We start from the raw sequence: 25,216 nt of genomic DNA on the forward strand, positions 1-25,216 counted from the left end.
TCATTAATATATATCAAGAAAAGCAGTGGTCCTAGTACCGACCCCTAGGGAACACCACTGTATACCTTCCTCCAATCCGAAAAACAACCGTTCACCACAACTCTCTGTTTCCTGTCACTTAGCCAATTTCACAGAATCACAGAAACCTCACAGTGCAGATAGAGGCCATTTTCGGCCCATCGAGCCTGCACCGACACATATCCCACCCGATCCCCGTAACCCCTACACCAACACATATCCCACCCTATCCCCGTAACCCCACGTATTATAATCCCCCTAACACTAAGGGTCAATTTTATCATAGCCAATCAACCTAACCTGCACATCTTTGGACTGTGGGAGGAAACCGGAGCACCCAGAGGAAACCCACGCAAACACGGGGAGAATGTGCAAACTCCACACAGACAGTCACCCGAGGCCGGATTCGAACCCAGGTCCCTGGCGCTGTGAGGCAACAGTGCTAACCACTATGCCACCGTGCTGCCATGCTGCCACTGTCCCTTTTATTCCATTGTCTTCAACTTTGGTGGTAAGCCTATTGTGCGGCACTTTATCAAATGCTATTTGGAAGTCCATATACACCATGTCAACTGCATTGCCCTCATCAACCCTCTCTGTTACCTCATCAAAAAACTCGATCAAGTTAATTAAACACGATTTGCCTTTAACAAATCCGTGCTGGCTTCCCTTAATTAATCCACACTTGTCCAAGTGACTGTTAACTTTGTCCCTGATTATCATTTCCAAAAGCTTCCCCACTACCGAGGTTAAGCTGACTGGCCTGTAGTTGCTGGGTTTATCCTTACACCCTTTTTTGAACAATGGTGTAACATTTGCAATTCTCCAGTCCTTGGCACCACCCCTGTATCTATGGAGGATTGGAAAATTATGGCCAGTACTTCCGCGATTTCCTCCTTTACCTCGTTCATCATCCTAGGGTGCATCCCATCCGGTCCCACTCCCCTGCTCTTTTCCCATAGTTCTGCAAATTTTTCCTTTTCAAGTATATATCCAATTCCCTTTTGAAAGTTATTGTACAATCTGCTTCCACCACCCTTTCAGGCAGTGAATTCCAGATCATAACAATTCGTTGTGTAAAAAAAAATTGTCATGTCGCCTCTGGTTCTTTTGCCAATTATCTTAAATCTGTGTCCTCTGGTTACTGACCCTCCTGCCAGTGGAAACAGTTTCACCTTATGTACTCCGTCAAAGCCCCTCATATGATAGTTGCCACACTGTCAGCTTAGTGACTGCACACAGATGTGATATTCCTTGCACATCTTACTTTTCAGGTGCATACCCATGATCTCTGGGCCCCACAACTCAGAAGCTGTGGGCAGCGTTCTTCTTTCAGATGAGACGTTAAACCAAGGCCCCACCTGCTCTCTCAGGCGGATGCAAAAGATCCCCTGGCACCACTTCAGAGAAGAGCACGGAAGCTCTCCCCAGTGTCCAGGCCAACATTAATCCTCAGCCAACATCACTAAAACAGAGCATCCGGTCATCATCACACTGCTGCCCCTGGGACGTCCGGCCACCGCGTTTCCTGCACCACAACAGTGACTACACTTCAAAAAGTACTTCACTGGCTGTAAAGCACTTTGGGACGTCCTGCGGTTGTGAAAGGCGCTATATACAAAGATGGGAGGGAAAGCAGTGAGTGAGGAGGACATAAAAAACCTGCAAAAGGACATAGACAGGCTAAGTGAGTGGGCAGAGATTTGGCAGATGCAATATAATATTGGAAAGTGTGAGGTTATGCACTTTGGCAGAAAAAATCAAAGAGCAAGTTATTATCTAAATGGAGAGAAACTGCAAAGTGCTACAGTACAAAGGGATCTGGGGGTCCTGGTGCATGAAACACAGAAGGTTAGTATGCAGGTGCAGCAGGTGATCAGGAAGGCCAATGGAATCTTGGCTTTTATTGCAAGGGGGATGGAGTATAAAAACAGGGAAGTCTTGCTGCAGTTATACAGGGTATTGGTGAGGCCACACCTGGAATATTGCGTGCAGTTTTGGTTTCCATATTTAAGAAAAGATATACTTGCTCTCGAGGCAGTTCAGAGAAGGTTCACTCGGTTGATTCCAGAGATGAGGGGGTTGACGTATGAGGAAAGGTTGAGTAGGTTGGGACTCTACTCATTGGAGTTCAGAAGAATGAGAGGCGATCTTATCGAAACATACAAGATTGTGAGGGGGCTTGATTGGGTGGATGCTGTGAGGATGTTTCCACTGATGGGTGAGACTAGAACTAGGGGGCATAATCTTAGAATAAGGGGCTGCCCTTTCAAAACTGAGATGAGGAGAAACTTCTTCACTCAGAGGGTAGTAAATCTATGGAATTTGCTACCCCAGAGAGCTGTGGAAGCTGCAACATTAAATAAATTTAAAATGGAGATAGACATTTTCCTAGCAGATAAGGGAATTAGGGGTTATGGGGAGAGGGCGGGGAAGTGGACGTGAGTCTAGATTCAGATCAGCCATGATCCTATTGAATGGCGGAGCAGGCCCGAGGGGCCATATGGCCTACTCCTGCTCCTATTCTTTATGTTCTTATGCTCTTATGTTCTTTCTCTTGGCATCCCCAGAAAGGTGGTGCGTCCTCGCCCACTCCCCATTGCACTGACTTCCTTGCGCTCGCGAATCGTGTAACGCTGCATCCTCACCTACACGCTGTAGTTCCCCTTGCGTTGCACTTGTCCCTCTTTCAGCTGTCTGTGCCAGCTGCTCAAGCGGAAGACGTTTTTGAAAAGTGGGCCAAATGGATCCATGAGCCATCCAGTGCAGTTACTGGACAGTGAATTCCCTGAGCCAAATTACCTGCTATTCCCCCAGCCCGCTGCTGCTATAACTTGCAGCCGGACTTTGCAATTTTAAAGGCTACGCTCTAATTTCTGAGCACCCGCCACCACATTACTCCCCTTTAACATGGGATTCCCGCTGGAGATGCCTCCAATCGATCTCCCATGAGATGATCCGTAAAATTCCTCTGTGAGAATAGAGCACCTGTGGACAAAACTCGCAGTGTGGAATGCCCAGGCTCTTGTATTATTTCTTTTAATATATAAGCAGTATTCAGTGGATTGGTGTGGTAATATTATGCGATTAGCAAAATACATTTACTAATTTCTAAGACCCTGGTTTAAAACAATAGCAGCTCTGTGGAATGAATATAAAGTTTGATAGATATTCTTTTGATGGGGATGTGATGAGTGGCACAGCAGGATGAGGTTGAGTGTGGCTTTGCAGTAACGTTTTGTGATCTACTGAGATCATTGAAAAGTTTGCGCCACTGCAGCCTGGTCCTCCTAACCACAACACTGCTTATGTCCTCCTGTGCAATGTGCAACCAGGCTGCGTTGGTGTCCTGGGGAGGTCTCTTCTGCCCATTGGAAGGGAAGAGAACCTCTTTGCGTGCTGTGACTCCCTCCATAAACATAAGGAGGGAGTCATGGGTGAGCCTGGGTGCAGCCCTGCACCGCTATGCAGTTCTTGTCAGTGTTTGCAGCACCTCAATGCTGTAGAATACTGACAGCACAACTGTCAAAATCAATTTGCGCATGGTCCCTTTAAGGAAACCAGCTGATGACGCATCATCAAATGACGTCATCAGATCTGCTTCCTTCAATTGGCTGACAAACGATGTAAAATCATTCTACACTGCGGGCTGGATCTAGCAGCGGGGTCGGGACCCACCACCAATGTCGCCCGCCACGGACCTGCCAAGGTAGGGGAAATCGCGGCCTATCTAACTTTAAAAAAAAATCTTCCACAAAGTTTTTACTTATGGTATCTCATCAGGAAGATACTAATAATGGAATTTGCGGTATTTTGCCGTGAATTTCCTTGGAACTGCTCCCGCTCCACCACCATAACTTTGCTGGAAGTGTGGCAGAAGTTACAATGGTGAAACGGGTATAGCTCCAAGGAAATTCTCGGCCATTGTTTCACTTTGATCACTAATTTAGCCTAAACTTATGCACATAAAAATATGTTGAACCTGACATGCGTTTTATCTGTCTCATCACACTTGCTGTGCCACATTGCTGTGTCACTCTTCAAAATCCCACTATTTGTATTAAAACCCATTTCGTGCTATTGATTGCCTCAAATTTTGTATTCATAAAACAGCAACAAGTCACAACTTAAGAAATAAGGGACGCACAGATAAAATTGCAAGGGAAGATGCTAGATAAATAAAAATGAGGACATATACATAAGAACATAAGAAATAGGAGCAGGAGTAGTCCATTCGGCCCCTCGAGCCTGCTCCACCATTCAATAAGATCATGGCTGATCTTCTAAATCAACTCCACTTTCCTGCACTATCCCCATATTTCTTGATTCCTTTAGTATCCAAAAATCTATCGCTCTCTGTCTTGAATATACTCAACAACTGAGCATCCACAGCCCTTTGGCGTAGAGAATTCCAAAGATTCATAACCCTTTGAGTGAAGAAATTTCTCCTCATCTCAGTCCTAAATGGCCGACCCCTTATTCTGAGGCTGTGACCCCTGGTTCTAGACTCTCCAGCCAGGGGAAATATCCTCCCTGCATCTACCCTGTCAAGCTCCTTAAGAATTTTGTATGTTTCAATGAGATCACCTCTCATTCTTCTAAACTCTAGAGAATATAAGCCTAGTCTACTCAATCTCTCCTCATAGGACAACCCTCTCATCCTAGGCATCAATCTAGTGAACCTTTGATGCACCCCCTCTAAGGCAAGTATATCCTTCCTTAGGTAAGGAGATCAAAACTGTACACAATACCCCAGGTGTGGTTTCACCAAGGCCCTGTACAATTGCAGTAAGACTTCTTAGCTCTTATACTCCAATCCTTTGTACTAAAGGCTAACAATATAAAAACAATTGGCCGGAATTTTGCCGGTGCTCAGAGGGCGGGATTGGAGGCGGGTCAGAGGTTAAATTTGCAATGATTGATGGCGGGTTCCGACCCCACCATGATCCCGCCTCCTTGCAACTTTCCCGAGTGTCGGGTCTCCGATTTGCAAACGGATCCGACACCAAGCGGCGGGAAAGGGATTAAAGGCACTTAACTGCCTATTAAGTGGTAGTTTACAGCTATTTTCACAGGGTTTTTGGATTTTCCAGCTTCTGGGTTGGATTTCACGATGTTCTGACAACACGCCAGGTAAGTGAGGCGTGAACACCATCAAGCTGGAGACTTCACAGCTGCGACAGCAGTGTAAAAGCTGCACTCTCAAATCTTGCCATTTAGAAATCTGTGAGGTTGCTCATTGAATAATTTGGGGGGGCATATTCTGTGTTCAGGCTGCAAGTATGTGTTGTGCACTATAGATCCACTGTAACCTCATCGAAGCGGGGTTTTTTGTTTTAGGTTTTTTGCGCTGCCATACCTGCTGCAGCCAGCACTTCAGGGAACAAAACGGAAATGAATCTGCAGAGGGGACATGGCCCCTTTAAATAATCACTCCAACCTCGCTTCATCAGATGCGAGCAACTGACCCGCACCCAGCAATTGCCTTGGAGAACCCGCACGTTGGCCTTAACGAGGCCAATCAACGGAAAATTTCAACTGCAGGGTGGCGGGAACTGGGAGCAGGTCCGCAACCTGCCGGACAGCGGACCCGCCACCATCCTGCCTCCAGGCGCAAAATCGTGGCCCATAGATCACACATAAGCATTTCAAAAAATCTACCAATAAAAGAAAGGAGACGAAAGTGAAGTCATCAAGTAGTTCCAAATATTTTTTGAAAATCTTTTTGTCCGACACCTAGATTTCTCCAAAAAGTTGAACGCTTACTACTGGGAGTAAGACTCGTAACATAATAAAAACGTGAAAACAATTGCAAAATTTATGAGAAAATGATGGAATAGTATTTTCTGTGTTTGAAATGTGTGTGACAATGGCTGTGCCTTTGTGAGAATCCTGAGCTTTTAGTTCATGCAGGTTCCCAGACCCAGTACTGTTAGCTGAACAGGTGCTAGATAAAGGCTACAGTTCCCAGCATACAAATTCTGGGCATTTTTATGATTGTTAGTAACAACTTGCATTTATAAAACACATTTAGTGTGAAAAAATTCCCAGGCACTTCACACATAAAAATAGGTAGGAACATGGAAGCTGGAGTAAGCTTTGCTCCATAGCCCTCGATATCATTCCCCAACAAATATCTATTGATCTCAGTCTTGAAAATTTCAATTGCCCTACCCTCAACAGCCATTTGGGGGAGCAAGTTCCAGATTTCCACTAACCTTTGCATGAAAATGTGTTTCCTGGTTTCACTCCGAAATGGCCTAGCTCTTCTTCGAAGGTTATGCCTCCTTGATCTGGATTCCCCACCAGAGGAAATAATTTCTCTCTAGCAGAGAAACATAGAGTCAACAACAACAATTTGCATTGATATAGCGCCTTTAACATAGTAAAATGTCCCACGTGCTTCACAGGAGCATTATAAAACAAAATTTGACACCGAGCCACAAAAGGAGATATTGGGGCAGATTGGTCAAAGAGGTAGGTTTTACGGAGCATCTTCACAGAATCACAGAATCACAGAAACCCCACAGTGCAGATAGAGGCCATTTCGGCCCATCGAGCCTGCACCGACACATATCCCACCCGATCCCCGTAACCCCACGTATTTAATCCCCCTAACACTAAGGGTCAAGTTTTTTTTTTATCGTAGCCAATCAACCTAACCCGCACACCTTTGGACTGTGGGAGGAAACCGGAGCACCCGGAGGAAACCCACGCAAACACGGGGAGAATGTGCAAACTCCACACAGACAGTCACCCGAGGCCGGATTTGAACCCGGGTCCCTGGCGCTGTGAGGCAACAGTGCTAACCAATCTTAAAGGAGGAATGAGAGCTAAAGAGGCGGAGAAGTTTATAGAGGGAATTCCAGAGCTTAGGGCCTTGGCACGGCAACCAATGGTTGAGCGATTATAATCAGGGATGCTCAAGACACCAGAATTAGAGGAGCGCAGATATCTCGGAGGGTTGTGGGGCTGGAAGAGATTACAGGAATAGGGAGGGGTGAGGCCATGGAGGGATTTGAAAACAAGGGTGAGAATTATAAAATCGAGGTGTTGCTTAATCGGGAACCAATGTAGGTCAGCGAGCACAGGGGTAATGGATGAATGGGATGGTGCGAGTTGGGACACAGGCAGCATTGTTTTGGATGACCTCAAGTTTAAGGAGGGTAGAACGTGGGAGGGCGGCCAGGAGTGTGTTACAATAGTCAAGTTTAGAGGCAACAAAGGCATGGATGAGGGTTTCAGCAGCAAATGAGCTGAGGCAGGGACGAAGTCGGGCGATGTTCTGGAGGTAGAAATAGGCGGTCTTAGTGATGTCACGGATATGTAGTTGGAAGCTCATCTCGGGCTCAAACATGACATCAAGGTTGCAAACAGTCTGGTTCAACCTCAGACAGTTGCCAGGGAGAGGGATGGAGTTGGTGGTTAGGGAACAGAGTTTATGGCATGACCGAAGACAATGGCCGGAATTTTCCCCTAAAAAAAAGGGGTGGGTTTGGAGCGTGCGGGCAGTTAAATTGTTAAAAATGGGATTCCCGACCTGATCCCGCCTCCAACCCGCCCAATTCCGGTTTTAACAGAGGCGGGTTGGACGGGGGCAGGCGACCCACCCCCCCCGACCCAGTGATCCCTCTCCCGGACCGACCCCTTGCTCCCTCTCTGCATCTGCACGCCTTCCTGCCCACAGCCAGCCAGCCTCTCAATCTGGCTGGCTGTGGGCGGGAATCTGAGGCCTCACATGCAAATCAGGCCCAGCCATTAAAGTCGGCAGGACTTGCGGGAAACCTGGCCTCCTGGGTTTCCTGCCTGCCTCGGAGGCCCCCTGCCCCCAACCCTTCTACCTGGAGAAAATCCTGGCCGAGGGGCGGCACGTGGATGAGAAATAGGAGGGGCCAAGGATAGATCTTTGAGGGTAACGGTGTAGGAGCGGGAAGAGAAGCCATTGCAGGTGATTGTCTGGCTACGATTAGATAGATAAGAATGGAACCAGGTGAGTGCAGTCCCACTCAGCTGGACGACGGTGGAGAGGCGTTGGAGGAGGATGGTGTGGTCAACTGTGTCAAAGGCTGCAGACAGGTCGAGAAGGATGAGGAGAGATAGCTTACCTTTGTCACAGTCACAAAGGATGTCATTTGTGACTTTGATGAGAGCCAATTTGGTACTGCGGCAGGGGCAGAAACCTGATTGAAGGTATTCAAACATAGAATTCCGGGAAAGATGAGCACGGATTTGGGAGACATCAACACATTCAAGGACATTGGAGAGGAAAGGCTGGTTTGAGATGGGGCGGTAGTTTGAAAGGACGGAGGATTAGGATAAAATACAAGATGAACATTCTCTAATTATTCAGAACCTTAGCATCTATTCAACCCTGAGCTGAGCATCCTAGGTCCCACACCCCGGAATTTCCTCCCTTAAAACTCCTCCAACTCTTCTCCTTCAAGGCTGTTGTTAAAGCCCTCCTCTTTCTACAAGTGCTTGGCCACCCCTCTTAATATCCTCTTTTGGTTGACATCCATTTTTTGATTGCGCCTCTGTGAAGTCCTTCGGGACGATTTTCAATGTTGAAGGCACTTTATAAATGCAAGTTATTGTTGTTGTTTTTCTGAGGTAACTTTCTGGATTAAAAAATGCAGGTACTTTAGCCCTAAAACTACAAGACTCTGCTCCCGGCACAGAGTACTGGATGATAAGAGTGCAGATCAAGTATCAGGCTTGGAGGTGAGCACACCTGCACAGGGAAGGAATTTTACTGTAGCATCTTGCTGCAGTATCAGTGAACAGTGTAGGTTTACGGGGCACCAGAATGAACATCAGAATGTTTTATTGTGCTCTGTTGGCTTCTTCTGCAGTTACAGCTTTGCCTGCCAGAAGCCTATATTACAAACTTGGGTGTTTGTTGCGCGTGATTTATTGCCTGGCATGGCCAGAAAATCATGCACCACACGCACCCGAAAATATACCGTGCCAGTAGGCAAGGCTCTCTAGTGGTCACTCAAAGTTGATAAATGACCCCTTTAATGCTGCTGAGGCAAGTTGCGACTTTGCCCAAATGACACGTCCTCGAAGAACAAAATTAATGTTAAGCCCTAATTAAATCAGCTGTCTCCTTCTGTCTTTTAGGAATGTATAACGGGATGTTGCCTTTCATGCTGATGGGCAGTTTGATTTTAATGGCTGGAAGTTTCTGTTTACTCCTACCTGAAACACGTGACCAACCCTTTCCAGAATCTGTGCTGCAGGTACAGCCAGTCAAATGGTAAGGCATTTGTGAGAAACGGGCATCTATTTTAAAGTGACCGATATGTTAGGGTAACAGTCATGAGTCACCAATATAAACAGACTGTGGGACACCGTGGACATCACTGCAGCCAAACTGGTTATTTTATGTATTTGACATAGAGGTACAGGAAACTCTCGATTTACCGGCACCTAAATAACCAGAAATCTCTGTTAACCGGCAAAATTCAGGAGTAGGATCAGGTAAGTTTGACTTCATATTAGTGGCCGTTCCTGGATCTGTGGCCGTGTAATCGGGGTCCCTGCACTTGTTGCTAAGCAACAGGGAAGCCTGGATTTGTTGTTGTGTACGGAGCTCTCGTACCTTTTAACTATACCTCTCTGTAATCCGGACTTTTTGATAAACCGGCACCACGCTGGTCCCGTCGGTGCCGGATAAAAAAGAATTTCCTGTACTGTAAAAATAAGTTACAATTCGTTTTTAAATAATGGGAATAGCCGTGGTCACTTGTAATTAGAGATTAATTGATGCCATCGATATTAATCCAGGTTACAAAATATCTCATTGAACATAAAATTGGACGTGCACTGACTGTTCGGCAAATACAGTTTGACCTAGACACAGTCCAGTAGCAAGTAGAGCGTGTGAAGGCAATCTATTTGCCATCAATTGGAAAGCAACCCAGGTGTCCTTGCTTAATAGAGAGTGGTGACTGCTGCCGAGAACAGGCAAATGCATATGCGAGTCTTACACTGCTTCATAAATGCGCGTTAGGATGAGTGAAGGAATAAATGATTTAGCTGCAAAATTACTTCTGACAGACAACCTACTTTGTTCCTTAAGGCTCAGCTGCTCTATTGCACCACATCATCCTGGACCTAATTCCTCCAAGACACCTACATCCCAGGAGATCCAAGTTCAGAACAGTATTTTCTTTATGCCTCCACAACTGGACCAAGCTATGGGATCACATTAGCTGCTACTCATCGTGTGCAAGTAAGTACTCATTTTTCTCAGTCCTAGTCTTGTGTTCAGCAATGTGAAGAACTGCATTATGGGAAAGGAGAACATTTTTATAGGTATTCATTGTTAGCATCATGTCAGGTATAGCATGCCCAGGTACAGAGTGAAATTTATGTCCCAGAAGTGTATGCTCATCCCAACCCAATATTAGAAGTACATTTCCTACTGAACATATTTCCTTTGGGTCTGTCTGAGTGGGATTGTTAATTTGTGGGCAATTTTTGTGCTGTGCCATAGAAACTGGCTTGAGACTCCCCCAAGCCATTTCAAGTAGATCTCTCAAAGTTGGGAAGAGGGGAAATTTTCATTCCATCAGTTTCAAACACAGGTATCAGATACAAAAAGGACAGTGTGCTTGCCCACAGCAGCCTGAACAACCTAAGTCTTCTCTATTTCAATTTATTTTTCTGATCACAGTTCTCTCTCAATACTGCTGCTGAGGTGGCCACAAGGAGACGGATGGGAGATACAAGTGTGCATTGCCAAAATTAATTTTGATTAAGCAGAAATAGATCATTCAACCCATCACATCAGTACTGATGCTAGTTCTTCAACTGATGCTATCTACTCTAAGCTCATTTCCCTTCCCTTTCCCGATATCCTTTTATATTCTTCAAATGCTTATCTGGTTCCTTTTTAAATTATGTTATAAGTTTCTTCCTCCATAATCACTTGCTGCAAAGTTCATGTTCCAATAACCCTCTTTGTAAAATATATTTCTTCGAACTTCATTCTTTGAGTGGTAATCCTCCGTCTATGCTCTCCTGTTGCCATTGCACCAACTGTGAAGACAATTTTTCAAAATTTACCTTCTGAAAACCTTTCAAAGTTTTGAAAACCTCCACCTGGTCCCTCTAAACTTTTAACCTTCTTTGTTCCAATGAAATTATCCCCCCTCCTCACAATTTTTTGAACATTTCTGTGAATCATAGAATGGTACAGCACAGAAGGAGGCCATTCGACCCATCGTGCCCGTGCAGGCTCATTGATAGAGCTTCCAATTAGTCCCACTCCCCTGCTCATTTCTCATAGCCCTGTTAATTAAAATGTGACATTCCTAGTATCATTATAGAGAATCTTTGCTGTACCTTTTCCCTGGCTCTGATATTCTTCCTATCATGGAGTGCCCAAAATTGTGCACAGTACGACTAACCAATTGATGCGCTATCAATTACTCATAAAAGACTGAGTGTTAAGAGAGTAACTAAAGGCTTTTATTAACAAAAGAATGAAGGTCTGCCTCGAGTGGTCGACTGGTCCAGAAATACAAAGGGCTGGGGAGCAGTCACCTTTATACTAGGACTTGTGGGAGGAGTCAGCCGAGGCATGTCCAGGCATGTACACAGTGGAATACAAACAGTGGTTTACCACACCAATGTCTTGTACAACTTCAGCATCACTTGCTTGCTTTTATATTCAATGCCCCATGTATAAAATCCAGAATCCCATTTGCTCTTTCATATACTTTCTAACTGTACTTTACCTTTAAAGATTTATCTTTCTCTCTCTCTCTCTCTCTCTATCTATATCATCTCTAGTTCTTTTTGTTCCTCCACTCTTTTTTTTATTTGTTCATGGGATGTGGGCATCGCTGTTATTGCCCTTGAGAAGGTGGTGGTGAGCTGCCTTCTTGAACTGCTGCAGTCTGTGAGGTGAAGGTACTTCCACAGTGCTGTTAGGGAGGGAGTTCCAGGATTTTAATCCTGTAACGATGAAGGAACGGCGATATATTTCCAAGTCAGTATGGTGTGTGACGTGGAGGGGAACTTCCCATGCGCCTGCTGCCCTTGTCCTTCTAGGTGGTAGAGGTCACGGGTTTGGGAGGCTTGCCATTTAACAGACACTTCTATTAAGTGGGGGTAATTTTGACTTTGTGCGATAGTGTAAAACGGGTGATAGCGAATCGGCACCAAGTCAAAATTAACCTCAAAGTGTCTGTGGACCCATAACTTTCTTCTTGCACCATTTTCTTTTGTCATGTGGAGACTATTGCATGCACTCGCTCTACATAGCATTTACATAGCACCATTCACAACCTCAGGATGTCCCAGAGCGCTTCACAGACAACCAAGTACTTTTGAAGATTAGTCACTGTTGTAATAGAGGAATACACTGTAACCAATTTGCACATAGAAATGTCCCACAAACAGTCATTGGATAAATGGCCATATCATCACGTCTCGATTTCAAAATTCTTGTCCTTGTTTTCAAATCCCTCCATGGCCTCGCCCCTCCCTATCTCTGTAATCTCCTCCATCCCCACAACCCCCCGAGATATCTGCGCTCCTCTAATTCTGCCCTCTTGAGCATCCCTGATTATAATCGCTCAACCAAGCCTTCTGTTGCTTAGGCCATAATCTCTGGAATTCCCTGCCTAAACCTCTCCGCCTCACTACCTCTCTTTCCTCCTTCAAGACGCTCCTTAAAATCTACCTCTTTGACCAAGCTTTTGGTCACCTGCCCTAATTTCTCATTGTGTGGCTCAGTGCCAAATTTTCTTGTCTTATAATACTCCTGTGAAGCGCCTTGGGACGTTTTACTATGTTAAAGGCGCTATATAAATACAAGTTGTTGTTGCTGTCATCATCTGTTTCAGTTGTGTTGGTTGAGGGATAAATGTTGATTAGGGCACTGGAGAACTTACCCCGCTCTTCTTCTAGTTCCATGGGATCTTTTACTTCCACCTGAGAGGGTAGGCAGGGCTTTGGTTTAACGTGTCATCCAAAAGACGGCACCTCTGACAGTGCAGCACACCCTCAGTATTGCACTGGATTGTCAGCATAGGTTATGTGCTCAAGTCTCCGGATTGGGGCTTGAACCCACAACCGTCTGACTCAAAGACACAAGGGAAATGAAAGAAAATTGGGCAGGAATTCATACAGATGGTCAATCCGCTGACCCCCATTTTCCACTTCCGCAAAAAGTTAAAGTCAGCCCTAAGAATGCTACCATTGAGCCAAGGCTAACGCTAAGTAAACATTGCAGGCTCTTAACACATATATTGTCAGCATGAAGGGCATTACTGTCAAGGTTGCTGGTGGAAGGGCATTTCTTTGTGGAATTTTCACCAGTCTAGTGAAAGACCCAGCCTGGTATTCTGTCAAGCCATTCATTATGATGATACAACATTCTTCAGTGGCAGCATAGTTTTTGCATTGACCAAAAATTAAGATGTCAAAAGGTTGCAAAGCAGAAGAAAAAGGGGTGGCGACCCATAATGCTGGCTCTGCGTCCCCTTAGACTGCATGCATACGTCCTCGGATTCCCATCGGGAAGGGCGAACAAGCCTGGAATCAAATGCAAATAAGGGAGCAGTGATGTCACCATGCCTGCTGCCGCACTTCCCCAGGTCACCACTTGGCAGAAGTTCCAAATAGAGCGGCATCAAAAGTTAGGGGCCTTACTGCGTGTGCCCAGCCACTCTGATCGGAGGATTTGGGAGGAACAGACAGCAAGCACATGGAAGGTCCAAAAGATGTGCATATTCTTTTAAGAGGGCCAGCGGGACAGCCATCTGGAGGTGGAAGTCTTCTTGCTGCTGTTTCTGAACAGTAGGTAGATGGCCCCGAATCCAGTGGCATCATCTCTACTGCAGGATAACATTGGGCCCAGATCTGAACCCAGAAATACAGACAGTTTCAAGTGGAAGGGAAGCACCCAAATGATAAAATTGCAGCAATAAGCATATTTAAGTACCATAACAAGTCATACGGTAAACTCATAACAAACTGGTATATCTACAGTGTCTTATTCCTATAGCCATAATACCCTTTGGAATACAATATTGCTCTGGAAAAATCAATCTCCAATACAAAGGCATTTTACTTGAACAATGGACAGCAAGCTTCGTAACACAGACGCAAAAGCTTGCTGATGGCTACTTGTGGCATCTGACAAGTGCTATCTATGTTAGGGCCATCCTTGTTAGATTATGTTGTTGATGAATAGCCTGCTAATGCACATCAATTGTTTCTAGCACTGGGGTGTACTGGGTGACTTATTTTGCCAGATGTCTGTCTGTGAGTAATTAACTGTTTTTATGCACTTCATGCAGAGTTACAAGAAAAGAATACCATTCTGCCAGCGTGCAGTTGCAGAAGCCATTTTGAGGGTGCTATCTTTCTTAAAGAGCCTCTTTTAAGCTAAGAAATGTAGTACAAAGAGAAAACCTGTAAACTATGGACAAAAATACTCCACTTTTGTCACACACAGATTCTCCAACAGAAATATGATTGCATAATTGAGTGGAAAATGCCCAAAACAATGCAGTAACTCAAGTGGTTAAATGCTGACCAGAAGGACAATAAAATAGAATCAAGTCTAGAAAGGAGGCACCTGAAATAAGTTCCAGGCAACTAAAGAACTTGGCAGGGTATTCAAATACAGTTCATTATATTAAATGGGCAGCTATGTAAAAAGTAACTTCAGCAAATGAGTCTAATGGAGATGTTGAAGAACGAAAATGCTAACAATAGCAGTCGGGGAAGTTCTACAACTCTTCTTTGATGAAAACTGCAAAAGGTTGGTCACTTTGTTATAGGAATTACCTCCAGAGATTAGTAAATGTATCATGTTTCGTATATTAAACAATATTCTACAATATATGTTACTTTCTCAAATGCCGTGAATCTGGTGGAGATAAATTAGTTTACTCAATGCAAACTGTTAATTATTATTGAGTAACATGCAATTATAATTGTGCGGATGTAAAGATTCTGAAGATAAAATGATCACTCTTAACTTCATTTTTTCCCACCACAGATCCACCTGGAGCTTTTCGCTAGTCACCAGTCAGATGTCTTCGGCAACATCTGTGTCATCTGTAACAGCTGCATCGCCCACCTCCAGCAACATCTGCACTGCCCATAACTGAAACTGCACGCGCCTGCCCATTGCTCTCTTCACCTTCAGTACCAGTTGAGGACAATAAATTTGATCACTACAAGAATCGCAAACTGTTATCGCACGAGCATAAGGATGTGGTTTGGGATATTAGTTGGCAAGTCTGCGCAGTGACAAGTTTAAATGGATGAACAGGAAATGTACCAGGCAGCGGAGCATTTGCACAAAAGCTTAGATCAAAGATTAGAGAATGGGCCAGAAATTCCAGGCCAGAAGCGTGAGTACGGTCGGCTTACTCACGCTTCTGGCCGTTGGAAATGCCGGCGTTCAGCATGAACAGCGCATGCGGGGAACGCCGGCATTTCCAGACCTCGAGCGCGTGCGACTGCACAGGCAGCGCTTGCGCAGTGAACTTCGTGGATTTCATTCATGAAATCCGTGAGGTTAAGTCCTTAGAAGTTACACTTGAAAAAAGCAAGTGTAAAGTTGTTCATTGGCTGCGGAGGAAGATATATTTTATCGTGGAGCTTTTGAAATGCAATATTTTTGTTTGGGAAAGGGAGGGAAGTTATTTTAAGAAATTTTAAGTAAGTTTAAAAGTTTAAATTTTTTTTTTAAAAGCGTTTTCAGAACGGTAGGTAGAAGGAGCAATTGTGGCTGTGTGAATGGAATGTGAGAATGAGTTATGTATGTATGTCCACATATATTCCTTTACGTATATGTATGTATGTTTTATATTCCTTTACTAATGTGTATGAATGTATGTTTTTAATTATGATTTTCCAATAAGTTACTTTCTCTGAAAGTCATAATTAAATAATACATTCATACACATAAGTAAAGGAATATATACATAACACGCAAAGGAATATATACAGACATACATACTTTCAGAGGAACACTGATATAACGGAGGGTTGGAGGGCTGGAGAAAGTTACAGAGATAGGAAGGGGTGAGGTCAAGGAGGGATTTGAAAACTAGGATAAGAATTTTAAAATTGAGGCGTTGCCAGACCAGGAACCAATGTAGGTCAGCAAGCACAGGGGTGATGGGTGAACGGGACTTGGTGCGAGTTAGGATATGGGCAGCAGAGTTTTGGATTAGCTCAAGTTTATAGAGGATGCAAGATGTGAGGCTTGCCAGGAGAGCATTGGAATAGTCGAGTCTAGAGGTAACAAAGGCATGGATGAGGGTTTCAGCAGCAGATGAGCTGAGGCAGGGATGGAGACGGGCATTGATATGGAGGTATAAGTAGATGGTATTGGAGATGCAGCAGATATGGGATCGGAAGCTCATCTCGGGGTCAAATAGGACGTACAAGTTGGTCCCAGCTGGAATTTAAAAAAATTAATTCACAGGATGTGGGCGTCACTGGCAAGGCGGTGAGTTGCCTTCTTGAACCATTGCAGTCCGTGTGGTGAAGGTACTGTTAGATAGGGAGTTCCAGGATTTTGACCCAATGACGATGAAGGAACGACGATATATTTCCAAGTCAGGACAGTGTGTGACTTGGGGAGGGGAACTTGGAGGTGATGGTGTTCCCATCCGCCTGCTGCCCTTGTCCTTCTAGGTGGTAGAAGTCGCGGGTTTGGGAGGTGCTGTCGAAGAAGCCTTGGCAAATTGCTGCAATGCATCTTGTAGATGGTACACACTGCAGTTTTCCATCCAGACTTAGTGGTCATATAGATTACTCTCGCACCTTTTTTGTGAGAGCCTCCTTTTAATAATTAAGTAAGAGGATAATCAACGTTACTCAAAGCGAACATAATTTACCACCATATGCATAATGATCACCCTGTACCCACAGCCTACCTGTCTTGAGTAGGTATAAAGAGAAGCTGCATTCATGAAGGAGCTTTTAAAGAGGCAGAGGCATTGGTTGAGCAGATCACCTGCCCATTGGAGAACATGCCAAAGTTTTGAGCCCTGAGATTTGCATGAAATGTAAATCAGATGGATTCTATAACAGATGGGCAATCTGCTCTGAACTTATAGCCCAGCGTTGAAGACAAAAATCTACCTCTTTGAATCAATATTTTTATTTACATTTTTTTTCTTGTGCCATTTTACTGCTAATCTCTCGATAGATTTTTTTTCTGTTACTTTTTTGGCTATTACTTTTTGCATCCTTGCAAGGAAAAACTTGGTCCTTTTAAAATCCGGGCCAGTGAGAAACAGAAGGAGCTAAATTAGCCCACAAATGCGAGATATTGGAACGTGGTTTATTCTGTTTTTCTAATTCGCAAGCAGGAATTTTAATTTTAAATAAAGTTCATGTGTGTAAACTGTCACTCTATGCGGCAGATTTTGATCTGGGCCCAGACTCGACGCTGCTTGATTAACGCGCGCCCACTCCAAGAGGCCCGGGGATCGATGGAAATTGGTCCTCGGGCCTTGTCCACATCGACGGCGCAAGCTGCCAGTACTGATCGCCCCTCCTCCCCACAGGCCGCTCGGCCGAGCGAAGTGGTCAATGTCGGACCATCTGCCCCGCCGGCAGCAGCCCTCGGGTAAGTCCCGGGAGAGAGGATTGGAGCGAAGTACGGGGGTGGAAGCGGGCAATCGCAACTCCTGAGGATCCAAAGGAATACTTTTTCAAGAGAAAATTTTTATTGAGAGAAAATTTGTTTTCAACGTAACTTTCGGTGGCGATCACAGGGCTGCTGTAGAATCGTGAGCGGGGCAGGCCCAACTCTTGCCCTGTTCATTGCCGATTCATTTCTGGATGGAGGCCTTTAACTGGCGCTAGGCTCCAAATTTACATATTTAAGGGAGGTACTGTCTGTTTTAATCGTTCATTTGGGATGCCTAGAAAAAGGGCTGCGCGAATTTAGCAGTGGGACCAACGCCTGTGCAGATTGGGTACCAGTTGTCCCACTGCTATCTCATTACGCTTTGTGCCCATTTTACACCCAGAAAACGGGCGCAATGCATACCAATTTCTGTCCCTGTATGTTCACTTGCTGTCTGTAAAATAAAGTAGCTTGTGTCCAAGACAAATAAATTCTCTGCACAAAGTCCCGAAGCAAATATTTGTTGATGGAAAAGTGTTGTTTGTGGAGTCAATGGAGGGATTTTTCAACCTCACAGCCTGGGTAGTAACCTGGTGGAGAAGATCACCTGCTCTTTATAGAACCACCCAATTTTCAATGGGATGAAAATCGGGAGGGTTTTACAATGGATGGGCACTACACTCTGCCAATTGAAAATTCCCCCCAGTGTCTCTTGCATTTTGTGACTATGTATTGAGAGCATACACCACCACTTCTAGTGCTCTTTCTAGATGCTACTCTGGTGGAAGAAAAAAGTGAGGTGTTTGGCTATTGGGTGTTCCTGAGAGCTTCGTGAGGTGGTAGTATCTCTGTGACTGCTTCTGCAGAGAGGACACTGCACCAGGGCACTGACCTGCAGTTCCCCAACATAATGAATCCATCACCTTACCACACACAACCTGGACAGTTGCCTTCTGAAGAGTTTGCTCCTCAAACCCAAAGATTGCATCTGCCTTTGCCTCATTCCCTGTGTGTTGCCTCCCAGGCTCTGTCAGAAAATGTGGGAATCCCCCCTCATTCTGGGGTCTTGCAGAATCTTCCTACATCTTCAGAAATCCAAATAAAAAACAATGGCAAAACAGTCGACTGTAACAACACAAGACGTGCAGGTGGCTCTTTAAGGCCCAGCAGTTCCTGTTTTATGCTGCCTTGGATATCCTGAGTCACTCACCCGGCCTCCGTGCTCTCAACATTTGGCCCAATCAGCAGTGGAAGTTCACGATAATGATTTAGCTGAATAGATCTCAAAAAGTACCAGGAGGTCCCCTCCCCATGGCTGCAATGTGAGATGTGCCAACACACCTCTGGTTGAACTACCACTGTGCTTCTGCAGAAACCCTGTAGAATGCCTTGTCTTATTTGCCTTGTCCTTATCTGATTTACATCATCTGTCGTTTTCAATCTATTACCTCTCATATACTTTCAGATAGGAGTAGTTTACAGCATTCCTGAACAAAGGCTTGTTACTCAACACACTGGTAAAGATTCTGGCCCAGATTTTCTGCTTCTGTGCTTGCTAGACCGCGATTTTCCCATCCATTAAAATGAATGGGGGTGGGGGGGGGAGAGGGAAAGGGGATATGGCGAGCTGGCGAGAGCACATGCATAAAAACCTGGCCTCTGAGGGGTTTTTAATCTCATTCCAAATATATCTAAATTTCATCTGTGGGATATCATGATAAATGATCTAGCAGACTCCTGATTAGTCAGGATCTGCCACCTTTGCCGGTAACAAGCAGGAAGCGTCATGGTCACTATAATGTATATTATGACACAAAAGTATATCTCTTACATTGACAATCCATCGTGCTACATCTCACTCTATTTTTTGCCAATTGCAGTTTGATAATTATGGAGAAAAAGCAGCATTTCTCATTTTTCATTAAAACAGAAATTTCACCCCCAAAGAGGCAGCATTAAAACTTTGGAAAAACTCAGCAGGCCAGGCAACATCCGTGGAAAGAGAAATAGAGTCAACATTTCAGGTCGAAACCCTTTGTCAAGACTGAAAAAGCACAGGAAATGAAACAGATTAAAAGGCCAGTTTGTTTGAATACCTCTTAATGTCTCTTCACTTCTCTCCCCGCCCCCAAACTGTAATGATATCAGCAAATAGTGATGTTATTTGCCTGTTTGATTATGATGCCTTATCAGCATGTTTGCATGTATTGATTGCTTGTGCTTGACCAGCAGAGGGCATGTGACCGAGACAAGCAAGGCAGTTTAGTTTAGTTTCAGTTTCGTTCTAGATGCATCACTAGCATGGTGTCTCCTGTAAATGCTGTATAAAGAGTTGAACAGACTTTAGACTAAAAGACATTCTCTTTCATAAATGTCTCGTCATTGAACCCACAAAGAAATCAATACATGGTGTCAGAAGTGATTGAAAGAGATGAAGAGGAAAAATCTGAAGTTAAATCAGCTCTCCACAGATTAGCAAGCCAAAAGAGAACATCGTTACTTACCATTAGCGAATAGCTAACGAAGTGAAAAAATGGAAGGTTTACTCCCACCGGCGACGCTTCAGTTGACAGGTAATGTGGCTGAAAATTGGAGTAGGTTCAAACAACGTGTGGGGTTGTATTTATCAGCAATCGGAGCTGACGAGAAAAGTAATAAAAGGAAATCGTCACTGTTCTTACATGTCGTGGGTGATGAAGCACTGGAGGTGTATAATAACTTCACATTCGCTGCTAATGGAGACAAAATGAAGCTAGATAAAATAATGGAACAGTTTGAGGCCTACTGCATACCTAAATGTAAAGTGACGTTTGAGAGGCACAGATTTTTCACGTGTTCAGAAAACGGGTGAGACTATTGATCAGTATGTGACTGAACTGAGAAACAGAAGCAAATCGTGTGAATTTGCGGGACTGACAGACTCGCTGATAAAAGACAGACTGGTGTGTGGTATTCCGAATAATGGTCTAAGGGAAAGACTGCTAAGAGAGCAAGATCTAGACCTGGGAAAAGCCATAGCACTGTGTAGGGCTACAAAGACTGTGAAGTTGCAGGCAAAGGAGCTGTTCAGTGACAGTAGCTGCAACGTGGATGCAGTGAGAAAGAACGGACACAAACCGTTTAACAAAAAGAGCGCCCATGTGAAAAAAGAGGCGTGGCCAGCGAACAAAAATGAAAGGGACAATCGAAAGACATGTAGTCGATGCGGTACACAGCATCCACCAAAAGAGCGTCCAGCATATGGTAAAAAATGCAATAGTTGCAACAAAAACAACCATTATGCCCGTTGCTGTAAGAACCAAGCGCAACAAAGCAAGGTCCATACAGTAGATGAAAGCGAGATAGAGGAGTTCAATGTAGATGTTGTGTCTGAAAACAAAAAAGAAGAAAGAGACTGGATGTTGACACTAAAAGTGAATGACATACACATTCCATTTAAATTGGATACTGGAGCACAAGTTAATGTGATATCAGAGACTGATTTTAAGAAAATTAGACCCAGACCAAAGATACATGGAATAAAAGTGAAAGTGACAGGATACACAGGTACTAATATACCAGTGAAAGGAAGATGCATTGTCAAAGTAACACACAAGGACAGAGGGCACACGCTAGCATTAATCGTGGTGCCAAAGGATGTGCAAGCCATACTAGGTTTAAAAGCCTGTGAGAGACTGAACCTGGTAAAGAGAGTCCTCGTTGTGGAAAGCGAAGGAGAGACAGTCTATGATGAACTGAATGTTGCGTACACACCGGGTAAGCTGATGTATACAGCAGACACGTTGTCCAGAGCTGTTGGCCCAGGAGAGCCCGCAAACACAGTGAAAAGACTGATGTACAAGGCAAAAGACAGTGGAACTGACTTCTACCAGAGCATGCTTGTATACCGCACAACGCCGCTCGAGTGTGGTAAGTCACCAGCCCAACTCCTGATGGGACGTCGGCTAAGGTCAAACCTACCCATCCCGGAGAACCTCCTGAAAACAAAAGAGGGGGAGAAAGTGAGGAAGTTCAAAGAACAACAGAAAGAAAAGCAAAAGTATTACTATGACAGAGGAACACAAAACCTACCTGAACTCCACACTGGTGACCAAGTAAGGTTCAAAGACAAAACAAACACATGGACTCAGAAGGGAACTGTCCTGAGTGAAGTTCAACCAAGATCATACACCATTCAGACAGATGAGGGTGCTGTTCTGAGAAGAAATCGTCGAGATCTTCTCATGGGACCAGCCACAGCAGGTCAAGAGACTGATACTGTTGAACAACCTGATCACACAGCTGAGAAACCATCATCTGAGGCAACAACTCAGATTCAAGGACAATCAATCAGAAAATCCTCAAGACACGTGAAGCCTCCTGAGAGACTCATTGAGCAAATTTAAGGACTATTGTTATAGAAGGAAGTAATGTTATCTTATTCTTTCTTCAAGTTCTAGTGTAGTTACATATTTCATGTGAACACACAAAGCAAGGTTAAAAAACCTTGATCATGATAATGATAATGTAAGTTCATTAAGTGTTACCATTAAAATGCAGATTAATACAAAGAAAACATGTTGTTAGTTAAAAGTAAAATACTTTTGTTTTAAGAAAGGGAGATGTAATGATATCAGCAAATAGTGATGTTATTTGCCTGTTTGATTATGATGCCTTATCAGCATGTTTGCATGTATTGATTGCTTGTGCCTGACCAGCAGAGGGCATGTGACCGAGACAAGCAAGGCGGTTTAGTTTAGTTTCAGTTTCGTTCTAGATGCATCACTAGCATGGTGTCTCCTGTAAATGCTGTATAAAGAGTTGAACAGACTTTAGATTAAAAGACATTCTCTTTCATAAATGTCTCGTCATTGAACCCACAAAGAAATCAATACACAAACTGGCCTTTTAATCTGTTTCATTTCCTGAGCTTTTTCAGTCTTGACAAAGGGTTTCAACCTGAAACGTTGACTCTATTTCTCTCTCCACGGATGTTGCCTGGCCTGCTGAGTTTTTCCAGCATTTTCTGTTGTTATTTCGGATTTCCAGCATCTGCAGTATTTTGCTATAGCATTAAAACTTTATTGAGTATTGTGAAATGGAATGCAACCCATAACATTTCAGTATCTCAAAGATTATTAATGGACGTACTCATGCTTAATCTGCATTCACAATAATGTTGCTTTGTGTACTTGATGATTGATATTGTGCACGGTATCCTGAGCTGAGAGCTTTGGATGGTATGTCAGTGAATGTTCTTTCACTATCAGAAAGGCTGTTGAATCCAACATCAAAATAAACCTACTTTCAAGAGTGCTTGCTTTGCCTACCTTTTTATCTTAGTTTCTAACAGCAGTTTTCTTCATCATAACAAGATGTAGATATTTGTGCTGTCCCTTTAATGGAAGCCTAAAGAGCGAATATACATACGCCTAGAAAAATATTATCTTCAGTGGTTTAACAGATACTGTGACTTTTGTTGATAGTGGAATGATTTCAGTAAAGAAAATCATGCAAAGTTGAAACATAATTCTATTTGGTACTAAAGCACTTTTCATTGAGCCCTTGCTAGCAAGCTATGAGCTTAGTAAATCATGTTAATTTCATTGGTTGTGTTTACACTTTTCTTGTTGCAGGTATTAACAGGCATGAGCAGCATCATTACTGAGGTTGTCAAATATGAAAAGAAGAAAAGGAACAATACTTGAAAATCAAAGTGGAAGTCTTCCAAGTCGCCTTGAAATGCTAACATTGCCAAAGACTTATTACCTTTATAAAATTCAATCAAAAAGTCTTAAATACAAACAAAACTATCAGAATTATTCAACCGAAAATCAATTACTACTTGAATTTTACAGTTTCACATGATTTCCATGCATAGAAATTAGTTTTGGTGATGCTAGCAGATGAACAAATAATGCACGGGTAGACCATTCCTCTACCTGCTTTTAATGCAAGCATTAGCCTATTTATTTTAAACACGTCGATCTCCAATAGCATTGGGGAGTCAAGATCAAGTGCAGTCTTCAGGTGAAGCAGGGTTAGCGGGCAGGGGTTAACTGGACCAGGATGTGCAGATGTAATGCAATCCCTATTTTAAAGTCACACATTCTATTCTTATTTTTATATAATACTTTGCTTGTATATTATTAGTTATGGATAAATAGCAACAATTATGGCAATTTGGGAAGCAGCGAAGTGGAGTTGGTTGAAGTATCTGAGTTTTTCGAAATTGAGGAGCTGGGAGATACAAAAGTGAGCTGCTAAAGTGCCACCACTGGTGGGAGGGTGTAATTACAACAGGACAAATTTACATGGGCAGTTTCCACCATAAATATGACATATGAATTTAGAATGGAAAAGATGACACAAAAGTGTAACAACAACGTGACAAACAATAAGGTTTTCTAGATAGGAAGGGTATGATCGCAATATATTATAGATAGGTTAATGCCTTTGCTAAAGTAACATACAAAGGAATGTCATATTATTGCTAATATTGTCAACAGTATTTTCTAGGCTTATGTGATTTATTGCTGTATATAATCAAAATATTGGAAATAACCTGATTTTTCAAAAATATATAATGCACGCAAAGCATACATTTGCATTCTGTATCTATTGAACTTCTAACTAATAGATCTTTCAAAATGCTTGAAGATTTATTTTTTACCTATTGTTGCTGTTGTAATCACTGTCTTATAGCTCATCCTTATTCAAGAGCTTGTAATTTGTACAAAGAGCAGTAGATTTGAGGCTTGTAACCTCATACATATCTTTGTATGAATTGTCCACTTTAAGTGAGGATAGGGCAAATTAGACACAAGCCAGTCTTTTTAGAAAATGAATAATAGGTTGAAATGTTAAAGTATTCAAACAAGTGAGTGGCTGAACATTTGAGTATCATACTTTAATATTCATGTATGCAATGTACAACTATTAAATTTCACCTTGGAAAGTTCCAAAATAATGCAACCTCCAGTTTTTGTTGGAAACTATTGGCATTTATGGAAAGAGAATTTTGCCTATTTTGCAATGTTCACTTCAGTTGTGACTAAAACAGATCTTTCTCATCAACAATATGATCTTCAAAGTAATATTCTCTGCAGGATATTGCTTTCCAACGTATTTTGTTTTGTTAAGAGAAATAAGTGGAGATTTTAAAGACTGAATTAGTGCTGAATTCAAAGTATACCATTCTTAACATTATAGTGTAAGAAATGTTCACCGGCATGTGCCTTATATATAAACCAAGCAGCTGCACGAATACTGGATGTTGCTGTGAGCTTGTTCACCACACCTGAGACCTGGGTTTCAATCCAGCCCATGTTAATGGGGGGGTGTACTCTGGGTGGGGGACTTCAATGTCCATCACCAAGAGTGGCTCGGTAGCACCACTACTGACCGAGCTGGCCGAGTCCTGAAGGACATAACTGCCAGTGTGGGCCTGCGACAGATGACGAGAGAACCAACACGAGGGAAAAACCTACTTAACATCGTCCACACCAATCTACCTGTCGCAGATGCATCTGTCCATGACAGCATTGGTAGCAGTGACCACCGCACAGTCATTGTGGAGACAAAGTCCCGTCTTCACAC

The 25,216-nt window shown here is 43.5% G+C and overlaps 1 protein-coding gene across 2 annotated transcripts in view; it reads left to right on the forward strand.

The window, feature by feature from the left end:
- LOC147124060 (organic cation/carnitine transporter 2-like) overlaps positions 1-24,587 on the forward strand; it is a 222,377-nt gene extending 197,790 nt beyond the window's left edge. The window contains exons 9-11 of one of the 2 annotated variants that reach the window (XM_085980315.1): positions 9,142-9,277; positions 10,103-10,255; positions 19,569-21,699. In XM_085980315.1, the coding sequence (XP_085836441.1) occupies positions 9,142-9,277; positions 10,103-10,235 (269 nt within the window). In that variant the 3' untranslated portion in view covers positions 10,236-10,255; positions 19,569-21,699. Of the gene's footprint in view, positions 1-9,141; positions 9,278-10,102; positions 10,256-19,568; positions 21,700-23,253 lie in introns of those variants that run through there. The other variant, XM_085980305.1, reaches the window with a different exon arrangement.
- The last annotated feature ends 629 nt before the right edge of the window (positions 24,588-25,216 follow it).

Source organism: Somniosus microcephalus, chromosome 1 (assembly GCF_052327205.1).
Source record: "Somniosus microcephalus isolate GS21.2 chromosome 1, FLI_Smic_1.0, whole genome shotgun sequence".
NCBI lineage: Eukaryota > Metazoa > Chordata > Chondrichthyes > Squaliformes > Somniosidae > Somniosus > Somniosus microcephalus.